The sequence below is a fragment of the Neofelis nebulosa genome, chromosome 7 (assembly GCF_028018385.1).
Source record: "Neofelis nebulosa isolate mNeoNeb1 chromosome 7, mNeoNeb1.pri, whole genome shotgun sequence".
Classification (NCBI taxonomy): Eukaryota; Metazoa; Chordata; class Mammalia; order Carnivora; family Felidae; genus Neofelis; species Neofelis nebulosa.
The window spans coordinates 68,998,272-69,012,303 of NC_080788.1; the positions used below are offsets into that span (position 1 = coordinate 68,998,272).

The 14,032-nt window shown below is 42.1% G+C and overlaps 1 protein-coding gene across 5 annotated transcripts in view; it reads right to left on the reverse strand.

Annotated features, from left to right (window-relative positions):
- The window catches only part of FMN1 (formin 1), a 433,957-nt gene that overhangs the window by 34,358 nt on the left and 385,567 nt on the right, over positions 1 to 14,032 (reverse strand). For all 5 annotated transcript variants that reach the window (XM_058738290.1, XM_058738286.1, XM_058738287.1 and 2 more), the window contains 2 exons: positions 9,254 to 9,305; positions 2,670 to 2,819 (listed from right to left, as the gene is read on the reverse strand). In XM_058738290.1, the coding sequence (XP_058594273.1) occupies positions 2,670 to 2,819; positions 9,254 to 9,305 (202 nt within the window). The remainder of the gene's footprint in view (positions 1 to 2,669; positions 2,820 to 9,253; positions 9,306 to 14,032) is intronic.

The window sequence follows — 14,032 nt, forward strand, 5'->3', positions numbered from 1 at the left end:
TCATTTGGAAGTGCATTTATACCTTTGAAAATGCTCCTACTTCCCCTTTATTTTTCCTAACGATTTTTGGGATTTTAATTGGCCTTCAAATATAATTAAAAATCCAATAGGCAAAGGACACCTGGGTGGCTCAGTCAATTAAACATCCGACTTCGGCTCAGGTCTTGATTTCGTGTTTGTGGGTTTGAGCCCCACATCAGGCTCTGTGTGGACAGCTCAAGAGCCTGGAACTTGCTTCGGATTCTGTGTCTCCCTCTCTCTCTGGCCCTCCTCTGCTCACACTCTTTCTCTCAAAAATAAACATTAAAAAAAAATCCAATAGGCAAAATTTCTTTTGATGGAATCCCACACTACAGTTTTTTTTTTCCTAATAATTCCAAGCTATCAGGATTTCATTTGGTTTTGAATTTCATTTTCATGTTATATTACTGTATCCTGACATTTAGTGTTGTTGGGACTTCTTGGCAAAGACTAATAAAAAAATAATATTGAGCATGATTCAATGGGTGTCAAAACAATCATATTGTTTCTCATATAATTATAATAGAAGAATTCATGTTAATTTGGTTATTTTAGCCCAATGAATATGTGATTCCAACAGCTTAGCAGATAGAGGACAATCAAAAAAAAAAAATCCTCACATCACAAAGAAACCCTGGTTTGTTTAACGGGATGAACAGTCATATACATAATGCGCTAGCATTTCCTAACAAATAGATTTCTGTAAACAAACCAGTTCCAAAAATATTTTATGAGCTGTCATTAGCTTCAGAGATGTTTTTCGAGGTTGGCAACCTTGGTGATCCATCTCACAAAAGCTCGGCTGGAATGAAGAGACCCCTGAAATTGCTAAATGAGGAGACCTGAGAAGGGTCCTGTGAAGTCATGACCCTTTCAAGGGGTTGGTTTACGGAGTGTGAAGTAGGCAATTCACCAGCTGCACCCAGGAAGCCATGCTGGAAATGCTGGTGGCTAGGAGAAAGGGACACTTTGAAGGATGGCTGGAGACCACTGCCCCTTCAGACTCACAATTAGTTTGCTCTAACTTCTGTGATAGGGAAAGTCTCCTTAATTTGGACTATAGTTCAATATCTCAACCCAAGATTATTAAGATAAAAAGCAATTAATTACCCTATCTGGTTTTGGGGGAGACATTTTTTTTTTTTTTAGGGCTCCAACTATAAGGGCAAATTTACTAAGGATTACGCTTAAAATCTATGATGGAAGGATCTTAAGCAAAGTGTGTCTATTCAGAACCCACCTCTGGAATGTCTGGCCTTCAGGTGTGGGTGTGGAGAGCTGATAGCCAGCTGATGCCCTGTTAGAAGGATAGGAGCTCAGCTCACACAACAAAACTTGTTCCACAGCAGCTTATTAGCCAAAAAGGCTAAATAAGCAACTGCCAGGTGAGAGCAAGAAGTTGGGTGCCGAGATTTTTAGGGTTCTTTTTCTCCACATTATTATTATCTACTTTCTTAAGAATGTCACAACAATTGCTTTGCATCAGTTTATCTAAACAATGGATATATTCATTGTAATTCCCGTGTTTTCAAAGAAGTAATGGTGGAGACATACGCTGATAAACATTTTTAAAGGTCTTTGACGTTTTCAGAAAAAAAGTAGGCTTTTGAAGAAATTCCTTGAGAAAATATTTTTGATTGTGTCAAAAATCTCTAAACCTTGATCCCTTTAAAAATAACTTTTAAAGGTGAAAAATATTAGTGTAGTGTGTGTGTGTGTGTGTATCATGCATATGCCTTGTCTTTGATTACAAAGTAAAGAACAAAAATTATGGAACTTCAGGTCTCAATGTTTAGTGAGATAAGGATGCTAGAATTACATAAACCATTTCCCTTAATTTGTAGAAGTTTTCTGTCTCCTACTCCACTTTGAAGGACACTCTCATACATCTGTTCTGCAGTAGTATAAGCAAGACCTTTTTGAAGTTTAAATGCATGACACCCTTTGTAGAACAGTGGCAACCTGATCAAAACAGCGATCAAGCAGAAATGCTTTTTTTTTTCCCTCCTGATAAACAGGGCCAAATTTAGTCTCTTTCTAGGCAGAACGAACACACACTCTCTCTTTCTCCCTGTATTCAGAGGCGAGGCTTTTCTTCTACCCCCCACTAATAAAATCAGGAGGCTGCAACGAGTTTGAGCGGCGAGCAGTTTGATGTCCTCAGCAGGATACGAGGAGTCAGAAGTGGCGCTGTAAATCCAGAGTGGGGCTTCGACACTGTGTTAAGTGTGGCCCGAGTCTCAGAGATTTCCTTTTGATGCAAGTTCAGTATATTAATGGGAAAAGCATTCACTTTTATTTGTCTGTACTGTCTGCGACAGCAAGGCTGCCTCATTTAGCCTGGGCCAACGTGAAAATACACAGAGAAGCAATCTGTTGCAAATTAGCACAGCCCCCCTTTCATTTACTAGCTAGTAATTGGAAGGGGTTAAGAAAGTGTAACTTATCAGATCATGGGAGCATATCTGCTTGTGTGGACAGCATGCCTCCCCCGGATTTCCCCCATGAGCCCCCAGGCAACAATCTTTCCTCAATCTTTATCTGAAAGAAAATACTGATGTGTGTGAAATGTGCACACTTGGGGAGGTTTGAGACGGCAGTTTCCGAGACTCCTGAGGGGGGTATTGATGACTCCATTAGAACCTTACCTTTCTTTAGATATGGTTTTACTCTCCCGCTTCCAAATGGTCTTGAAGTCACTGCAGAACTCATACCACACCATAAACACGTAGTTGGGTGTGATCTCCTTCTCACCGGACTTTGGCTTCATCCCAAAGTATCCTACTGTTGTTTCAAAACTGCAACAAGTAGGGGGGAAAAACAGAGGACGAGAAACTGTCAAAACCATCAGGGCAAGGACGCTGGGGGCATTTCCCACATATTCATTCTCTAAGACAGAAGCCCAGCCTCATAGTGACTGTGGCTTACCCCAAGCCTCAGAAAATCTATTTGTTCAAACTGATTTTCCATGAAATCCAACCTGATACACCTGGCCACATCTTCTGTTCATGAAAATGAGGATATAGAATTCCAGGGTCATCATCTCAATTCCACATCATTTACCAGCTCCTCGCTTTATGTTTAATGATCATATGGATTATAAAGGTGACATATTGATTCTGCAGCATTAGCGCTGGTTAGATAGCCCACCGGGAATAATCTGTTGAGTGTTTCATGGAAAATCAAGAGACTATTCTATCCTTATTCTGGCATCTTCTGGCTTTGTAATCTTGGGTCAATCACTCAGCATCAGACGCTCAGTTTTGTCAAGGGTAAAATAAGACTTAAAATAGATGATCTCTGAGAGGATTACATAGTAAAGCTTGATAGGATATAAGAATGCAAACCACCCATGTATAAAAAGAGATAAAACCGAAGGCACAGCAGGGTTTGGATGAAAAACCATCTTTGACCTTAAAAATATGCTCTCTAATCCTGTCAGAAAAGGATCCAGGTTTTCCAAAGCTGATTCTCAGGTATCGCTACGAATCTCCTGACCTACCCCATGGAGGCTCATTGCACAGCAGACAGCTGGGGCCTCCCAAGCAGCCCTTCTTGGAGGCGCTAGCTTTGTAGCAATTTATAGCTCTGCACTTGGTCCCCCACTCCCAGCCCCCACCCACCCAAAGCCTCACAAGCTCATTTGCCATGAGCAAGAACACTTAAATAAATGGCCCCCTTTTCTAGGGTGTTGGAAACTAATCAAAGCAGGAATGGCTGGCCAGGTTTACTACTCAGTGCTCTATCATCTGTTCAGACACAGCGTTGTTGTTGTTGTTTTTTTGTTTTTTTGTTTTTTTGTTTTTTGTGGCCATCCTGAACACTGAGCTTCTAATGGAGCTCTATTCAATGAAAATTGTAAAACCCTGAAGCCCCGTCACTATTACAGAGAATACTTTCATCTCGTTCTCAGTTATTGGGCAATATGTATCTCATAAGATTTTATCACATTTCACAGATGAACTGTTAATTGATTCCATGGCTATGATTAGGTGAGACCCAAGCTGGAGCTGCGGCTCTGAGTCCCATAAATTCTTTGTGCTTCTGTAAAGAATAAATCTGTTTTTAATGCAAATTAAAACTACTGGCCAGGGAATTTTGGCTCCCAGTTATTAAAAGACTGGAAGTGCATAAGTGGAGAAAGGCAATAACTGTGGTAATTTCTTAAGGGACTCTCCTATAATTCTAAACATACATATTTTGGAGCAAAACCAGTAATGCAAGAAAGTAGCAATGTCCGCTTTCACACCAGACATGACTCCTAACTCTGTGGCAGTCACAATACTGATAAAACCAAATGCATGCTCTATGGCATATGCTTTTATTTCATTCGAAATGAAAATTATATTGACTGTGGAGAGTTACACAACCCACAGGGACAGGCCATGCGTTTCTTATAGAGCCATGGGACTTTAGAATTGGAAGGGACTTATAGGTCAACTGGTCCGATGTTCTCATTCTAGAGATGAGAAAACCGAGACCTGGAAAGATTGAATGACTTTATTCATTGGCAGAGTGGGGCCTACCATTTGGGTCTCTTGATTCCCAGTGAAATGCTTTTTCCATTCTACCCTTCTGTTGTTCATGTTCGTTGACACAGGCATTTAAAAAATAAAAATAGCTTTTTTTTTTTTCTGTTACCACTTTATTTATTAAAAAAATTTTTTTTTAATGTTTATTCATTTTTTTGAGACACAGAGACAGAGCATGAGAGGGAGAGGGGCAGAGAGAGAAGGAGATGCAGAATCTGAAACAGGCTCTACTCTGAGCTGTCAGCACAGAGCCTGATGCGGGGCTCGATCTCACAAACCGCGAGATCGTGACCTGAGCCGAAGTCGGACGCTTAACCTGACTGAGCCACCCAGGCGTCCCTCCTGTTACCACTTTAGACACAGTTGCCCCCGATATTTACTCTCCAGGAGAGCACACTGTCATTTTTTTTCTCTTCCTTATGGTCACCTTCTATGCAGGAACATATTTATTTGTGCATTAACAGAGAAGAGAAAGTCTTCAGAGGAACAAATTCTCTTCCTATCTTCCAGCAGGATATAGTGAAGAGTACAGAAACTCCAGTCCTTGTGCTTCATGGATCGCCCCAGCACCCCTGGCTTTATCTGGAGTCTAGATCGTGAGACCAAGATATTGCAAATACTTGTGCAGTTTCAGAGAGGGCCAGCGTTGCCTGTCGAGTTATCACAGAGCTTCAGAAAAGCCTGTTAGGGTCTTGGGAGCCTCACTTTTCCCAACCTAAACTGGAGTTAACCATGTACCCTCACCGCCTCTCACCCTGGGGATTTGTGAGGCTTTGTTTGCTAACCATCAAAGGGGATGAAAACTAAAGGAAATACTGACTTACAGCATTTCCACCCCACTGTGTATTTCAGAAACTAAGAAAGCAAGTGAACTTCTTCCGAGGAACCAAAGCAAACAAAGTCCCAGGGGATGGCCTGGCTTTGGCACTCTGCAACTTTGACAGAGATGAAGTTGCTCTGAGGCTGTACCTTACTGGACTTCAGTGTTATCCATTTGTTCAAGGGAAAGCTAAAGGTTAGCTTACAAACCTACAACTATGTTATAAGGTCTAGGTCATTGTCCTCCTGAAAACTGTTTCTATTTAGCAACTAGGGGAATTTTCTCCAGTGGACAAAGGGGCAATCATGCTTTCTGAAATTTCTATCTGTCAGCAGATAACTCTAAAATAGCTTTCAATTTTTAAAACACTGATTTCTAATCATATGTTATGTTTTATAAAACTTTTTTTTTTTACCTCACCCTGTTCCCTCTTTTCCTCTCTGCTATGATCCCTTATCTGAGGTCTATCTTTTTAATTCGACTAAATATTTTTAGAGTGCAGACAACGATTGTATCAAAGGGCCCATAGCAAAGTGAACTGTTTTATGATGCCAGAGCGGAACACATCCACTTATTGTTTTCCATGCGTGCCTTTAGAAACTGCTTAGGAAAAGCAAATATTCCTTAGCCTCAGAGTAAATTGTTTCTCTTGAGGATAAGACATAAGAATTTACTAAATCTCACACGAATATTGCAACACTGACCACCAACCTCCTTAAACAGTGCGACCAAACAACTGTGGTTTCTACATTAAAGATGGGATCTAACATATTTCATGTATGACATGAAAGCTACGCTACCTTCACCACAAAGTCACGGAAAACGCTGACAACCAGAATTTATGACCCCCCTCAGCATAGCTAATGCACAGCAGCAGCTTCAGCCCCTCTAAGGTGGGCCCCCTTTTCCTTCAAGCAAGAATCTTGAAGAAATATTAGAAATTTGACATCCACCCCGGAAACCAAATTTCTGTTTGGCCTGACACCAATGTGCCCTTGTTGACAGTCTCTTCTGAATATGCGGACTATTTTCTATAACACAGACATTCGTTTTACACACAGAGGAAGGGAAGACTTAATACAGGGAAGAGGCCAACCAAGAGGCACAAAAATCTAGGCAACCGCTGCAGGCTGAGTCTTGGAAGAGTCTGGCTGTTGGCTCTTACGTGAGTGAACCAAGAGGTCCTGATCCAGAATAGCTACCCTGATCTTTGTTGATAAGGAAAATGGAGACCCAGGCACCTGTGTGGCTCCCAAGGATGGGCAGAAGCTGCAGTCTAGGCCTCCAGTCAAAACTTTAAATTTTTTTTAATGTTTATTTATTTTTGACAGAGAGAGAGAGAGAGTGAGTGAGCAAGAGAGCGCACATGAGCAAGGGAGAGGCAGAGAGAGAGGGAGACAGAATCCGAAGCAGGCTCCAGGCTCTAAGCTGTCAGCTCAGAGCCCAACGCGGGCTCGAACTCAGACCGCGAGATCATGACCTGAGCCGAAGTTGGACACTCAATGGACTGAGCCGCCCATGCACCCCTCCAGTCAAAACTTTAGATGGGAGATCTCAGGTTTCAATACCAGGTGTAGGCAAAATGTCTGATGCTCATGCAGCCTTACCTAAAGCTACCAGAAAGGCTTTGAGAACTGTCAAGAGAGCTACGGAAAATTCAGTAAAGAACGACGGACCTCTCAAACAGAAGCAGCCAAACTTCTCTGCCAAAAAGGTAACTGAGAAGACTGTCAAAGCAAAAAACACTGTTCCAGCCTTGGATGACATCTATCCTGAAATAGAAAAATTCTTTCCCTTCAATCCTTTAGATTTTGAGAGTTTTGACCTGCCTGAAGAGCACCAGATTGCATACCTCCTCTTGAATGGAGTGCCTCTCATGATCCTTGATGAGGAGAGGGAACTTGAAAAGCTGTTACACCTGGGTCCCCCCCTTCACCTCTAAAGATGCCCTCTCAACCATGGGAGTCTAATCTGTTGCAGTCTCAAGCGTTCTGTTGACCCTGGATATTGAATTGCCACCTGTTTGCTATGACTTAGATATTTAAATTTCTTAGCACTTAATAGTTTGTCTGTTTTGTATTAATAAAGCAATTCTTTAATAAAAAAAAAAGAGGCACAAAAATCTCAAGACATAATCATGTGATTATTCTGGTTTTGACAGATGATCATGCTTGGATGATAACTGTGACTCAAGAACATGTCTGCACTTAGAAAAATTTAGGATTTGCCTTAATTTCACTTTCATCTGTGGTTTAATTTTTTTTTTTAATTTTTTGTTTATTTATTCTTGAGAGAGAGAGTGAGCATAAGTGGGTGGGCAGAGCAAGAGAGGGACACAGAATCTGAAGCAGGCTCCAGGCTCTGAGTTGTTAGCACAGAGCCCAATGTGGGGCTTGAACTCACGAGCCATGAGATCATGACCTGAGCCGAAGTCAGACGCTTAACCGACTGGGTCACCCAGGCTCCCCCATCTGTATTTTAATTTTATTGGCAATTGAAGGTAGAACAAGATGTTGGTGCTGGTCAAAGCAGAGCAGACTGACCGTCTGTAGGATTTCAGAACTCTTGAAAATTGTGGCTAGACAAGAGGAAATAGTTCATTTCTAGAGTTTGTATATTTGCATTTAATGCACTGCTCTCCTCACACATTTATAAAGTTGGTCTTCCTTATAGGTTGTTTCCTAACCTACCCCTCATTTAATTTTCTAGTCCTTTTAGAACTGGCACCAGCAAAATGTATCTCAATTCTCTCTGCTGAATATGAGAATGCTTCAGTATGTTCCCACTCACCCTTTTAAGAGGGAGACATACCCAAGCTGACTAACCTGGTCAAATGACAAAAACTCTGATTGAGGACCAGAGCCAATGCTTATTGGGTGAACTGGATGGTTCCATTCTGCTGTCTATTAAGAGAGAGAAGCGCAAAGAAGAGGCCTTCAGTGGGCAAGGGGTTGAACAGAAGACCTCAGAGATCTCTTCCAATTTCTGGGGCACTTTTCATATGTACAGGTCAGTCCCTCCTCCCCACTTGCCCCTTGTTTCCAGTATCGCCTCAGATTTAAGGAAAGACATAAGTCTCTTAGGTGTTTGGTTTAGTTTAGTTGTAATGCCACAAAGGGTCACACTGTTCCTAACTTCCATAAAGTGGTTCAGGAGCAGAGAAATGAAGGAGAGGCAGACAGTGTCACGACGTGTATGACACGTGTCAACCAATCACTTCTGAATGGTTCTGTGCTCTTTGAGGAGAAATATTCCCAAGTCCTGTCATAGTGCTTTCCCTCCAGCTCCTGACAGAATCTTATTACTCATGGATGCATAGCCTCAACAAATGGGGCCAAAAGAACGGCTAGTCAGACATTATGCTAAGTAAAATAAGCATGCCATAAAATGAAAAATACTGTATTGATTTCATTTATATGAGGTATCTAGAGTGGTCAAAGTCTCAGAGACAGGAAGTAGAATAACGGTTGCCAGGAGCTGGGGTGGGGGAGGAGAGTGCGCAGTTATGGTTTGATAGGTACAGAGTTCCATATGGAGATAGTAAGTTCTGGAGATAGATGAGTGATGGTCACACAGCAGTAAGAATGCACTTAATAATAACAATGATAAAAAGGAACAGCTAGGGGTGCCTGGGTGGCTCGGGTGGTTAAGTGTCCAACTCTTGATCTCGACACAGGTCATTATCTCACAGTTTTGTTCATGAGTTTGAATCCTCCCTGGGGCTCTGTGCTGAGTGCGGAGTCTGCTTGTGATTCTCTCTCTCCCTCTCTCCTTGCCCCTCCCCTGCTTGTGTTCTCTCAAAATCAATAAGTAAACTGAAAAAAAAAAAAATGGAACAGCTAGCCACAGAAAGGACTAAAGCCAAGTCAGAGCCACTTACCTTTTCTGTGCATTCTCCAAATGACTTTCTTCCATTTTATGCTCTTTTTTGGCTGCAAGAAAGAAATAATTATTATTAAAACAGCATTTTCTTCCATCATATCTTTTGTGTAATCTTTTCTTTTTCATGTTTATTTATTTTTGAGAGAGAGAGGAGAGAGGAAGGAAGGAAGGAAGGAAGGAAGGAAGGAAGGAAGGAAGGAAGGAAGGAAGGAAAGAAAGAAAGAAAGAAAGAAAGAAAGAAAGAAAGAAAGAAAGAAAGAAAGAAAGAAAGAAAGAAAGAAAGAAAGAAAGAAAGAAAGTATGACAGGGGGAGGGGCAAAGATAGACACAGAATCTGAAGCAGGCTCCAGGCTCTGAGCTCTCAGCACAGAGCAGGATGTAGGGCTCAAACTCACGAACTGTGAGATCATGACCTGAGACCTGAGCCAAAGTCAGACACTCAGCCAACTGAGCCACCCAGGCATCCCATGTTTTGCATAATCTTCTAACTTTAATTACCACGTTATCAAAATAATTCTGAACTTAGCGGTCGGCGGCCCATACCACATGTCCTGGAGATAGCTCCCAATTGGCTATATCTCCCACCCCCACTTTCGTGAGAACAACTACAGCCAATGGTGGCCATATAATTTACTATTCTCACTAGGACACGTCTGAGACTGAAAGAAGGCGATAACTAATAATTACACCTTGACGAAAACATAAATTGCAACAATCCTGGCCAGATTGGTACATGTAGTCACCCTAGCTACAGCTGGCCTCTTTGTAAGCTTTGCCATGTATTTGGCACTCTCCCCACCCCTCCCCAAACATCGGAAACCCTGTACCATTTACAGCACTTCTGCTCAGGTCCAGATAAAATCACCGGAACCTTTGCGTGCACTGTCTCTATACCCAGGGCCTCCTTTGGCAGCCTGTGGAAGCCTACGGTCTCCTTTCTCAGAATACTGATTTTAAATGTCTTGAAAAAACTACTTAAGACTGCTAAGGAAATCCATCATACTGAGATACAACCCTGAATTTAGAGATTAGGAATTTATAGTGTTCTGTGAAACTATTTATGCAGGAGCCTTCATTTTTGGGTAGTGCTTTTATAGATCTTTCTCTAATCAGAAAAATAACACTGTTATATATGATAATAGCACTCTTTCACTTTAAAAATGTCTAGAAGGGGGACCTGGGAGGCTCCATCGGTTAAGTATCAGACTCTTGATTTCAGCTCAGGTCATGATCCCAGGGTCATGGGATCAAGCCCCACATTGGGCTCTGTGCTGATAGCATGGAGCCTGCTTGGGATTCTTTCTCTCCCTCTCTCTCCCCTCCTCCACGCATACTCTGTTTCAAAATAAATAAATAAATAAATAAATAAATAGATAGATAGATAGATAAATAAATAAATAAGCAAGCAAACAAGCAAGCTTAAAAATGTCTAGAAAAATAGGCAAGTTGTAATCCATAAAAGCCCTAAGGTTCCTTTCATTGAAGACTACAATGGTGTGGGAGGGAGGGGAAAGTGGGTGATGGGCATTGAGGAGGGCGCCTGTTGGGATGAGCACTGGGTGTTGTATGGAAACCAATTTGACAATAAATTTCATATAAACAAACAAACAAACAAACAGACTATAATGTTGTAAAGTGAATAGGAAAGGAAAATCCATCATATCTATTAGGGCCTATGTCGTGACACTTCAAGGTAAAAGGTATTAAAGGATTTTAAAATGCCAGTATTTAATTAAGCCTAACTCTGCTATGTACTACCTGTGTCACTGTGGTCAAGTTACTCAGGACCAACCGCATAGTTATTAATTCATCTGTCCTATAAGAATAGCCCCAGTGACTACTCTCACACAGCTGTTCTAAAGATAAATGAGGTAATATACATCGAAGGCTTAGCACATAAAATATGATCAACAAATGACATGACAGATATTACTAGTATGTCATCATCAGCATCATTGATATTAAAACGCAAATTTTATTAAGTTACTCCTCTGCTCAAAACCTTTCAAAGGCTCGTCGTCACCCTTGACATAACCTCTAATATCTTCATGACGTCCCATTCAGCCCTGCAGGTCCGCTCCCTGGCTCCTCTGGGACACCACCTCCTCTTTGCCACGTTCATTCCTTTCCACGCTCGCTGGCCAGCTTGTCGATGCTTGAGTGCACTGAGCATGCGCACTGGGGGTGTCTGCACTTGCCACGCCTCTCTGGGACACCTTGCCTACAGTCTCTGCCTGACTGGCTTCCTTACAGTATTCAGGTCTCAGCTCAGGTATCACCCTCTCTGACTTGACTAAATAAAAGATCACCCCTTGTGGCACATCCCCGTCCCCCCCCCCCAACTCTCTCTGCCACCGCACACTACCCCTTTTCTGCCCAGCCTCTATCTACCTGGTAGACTATTCATTGTCTCATTCATTTATGATAAGACAACTGAATGTAAGCTCCAGGAAAGAAGCAACTTCATCTGGCTTGTCTTCTGCTGAGCCTTAAACATGGGAAGAGTGCCTATATATTCAATAAATTATTTTACTTGACAAATGCACTTATTGGATAAACATTGCTTAAAAAGAAAGAGGCTAGGTTTCCTAAGCATAAAACTTGATATTTAGAATACAAACACAGGCTTAGAGAAGAATGTCAGGCTGAAGTTATTTACTATTATATCAACGTCCAGGAAATGTCAATTAACAAAACTTCCTAAGTGCTGTGGCCAACCTCGTGAGGCAGAACTCAGGATCGTTAAATTCCAGCTCTGCCACTTGAGTGTCTGGGACAAGTCACACGTTTCAGCTTCCATCTCTGTAAAAGGAAGATGGTAACTCCTCCCTGCACCTACATATGAAGGCTACATGAAAAGGGGACAAGGCTTGCTTGAATCAGAACCTCCGCTGCCAGACCTCCGATGGCTCCATGTCGTGTCGAGACCACTGGGGGTTCAAGCTTCCGGTGGGATGGCTGTTTTGACAAAGTTAAATGCTGCTGGAGCATAGGGGAAAGAGCTTGGGCTCTGCAGCAGGCGGGCCCAGGTTGGCTGTGCTCTATCACGTATTAACTGAAAGACCTTGGGGAAGTCACTTAACTCCTCTGAGCCTTACCCATAAAACTGGAATGGTAAGATCTCCCTTGCAAGGTGGTTGTGACCTTTGGAGGTACTGAACTCGAGGGATCAACACACATGAGACACTCAACAACGCAGCCATTTATTATCTGACTGCTGAGAAGCAAATGCCAGTAGTCATTATTCCAGCTGTCTGCCTATGGAAAGAGCACTGCAAAATTTCGAGCGAACGTTCCTTTCTTTCTTACGGAGGTCAACAATACTCTCAATAGAGGGTAATTTTGCTTGTGATCATTTTCAAGTCACATCAGGTGTGCTCTGCCCAGAACCTCACTATTTTTCCCATTTTACTTACAAAGCTGACGTCCTTATCAAGGTGCCTAAGCAAGGCTTGTCTACAGGAGGGTGTTCCCTGTTTCAGTCATTTAATTTGCTGTTTCAGCCCCCCCTTTTTTTTTATCCTCGGGGGGAGGGGGGAAGAAGACAGAAACTGATGTATAATTTGCAAATACCTGGGAGTCAAAGGGATAGGTGTGAGGGGCTTATGATTTTTCTACTTAATGATAACTGACTAATCAATCTCTGACCTGATTAAACTGAATCACTTCTCATATACTAAATGAAAGATAATGATGCAGGGGGTCTACCTATCAAGGTAATTTTCTGAGAGCAAAGATTCCTTCTTTAACCTCTAGGGTCTATGATCTACAACGGGTTCCTTGCATTGCACAGGAAACCCAGGTCTCTGCACTGCACCCAAGTTACCAACTTAAAAGGCAAACTGGATCATGCCACTCCTGTGCTTATGTGTCCATGAGCTTCCTCTCTGTACAGGGTGAAGTACACTCACACTGCACAGTAAGCCCTTCGCAACCTGGCTCCTGCTACTTCCCACTACGTGCCCAATACTCCTGTCTCGTACGACTCTGTGCTGTTCCTGCCACTCAACCTGTTTTCTTGTACCTTTAGCTTTAGGAACACTGTTTCTCCTGCTTTGAATCCCTCCTCCTCCCTGCCTTCTCCTTCCCAAACACCCCCACTGTAAATGTCTTGTCTTCCTTCAAAAACCGAGCTTTAAAGTTACTCCCTTCATGAAGACCTCCACGGGGGCCTTTATCAACTGGTGACCTGTTCTTTCTGTGCAGCCCAACAACACTGTGTTCACATATGTGGGGCATAGTACTGACACCATTTGCTGGCAGTCTGCTTTTCCTACTAGACTCAGTGTTTCAGGGCAGGAACCAAAATCTATCTCACAATGGAATTTCAGAATCCACTTCTCTCAACTTTAACACCTGGTAGGAACTCCATCTCTCTGACAGATGAATCAGCTGAAAGCAAGGGGCCCACACTAGTGGAACACAGTCCCTTATTATCTCCCCAATGGGGAATCAGAGTCCATTTCCTGGCACAGCTATTTATAATATTCATTTTCTGTTTTCAACAAGATAGAAGAGAGTATAAGAGAATCAAAGAGTGAGAGAGTACTGACTTTCATCCTGGTGTATCCTATGTTAGATCAATACATTATATAGAATGACAGATCATAGATACAAATAACATTGACCCTGAGTTTTGTCTGGATTGGACTAAAATGTTCGAATCGAGTGATTATGAAAAATGTAGAGTTTTTATAAATAAAATGACACTTCCAGAAAATATTTGGACTATGAACACTTGTCACCTAAATGTACCAAAATATTCAAGGTTTTATCC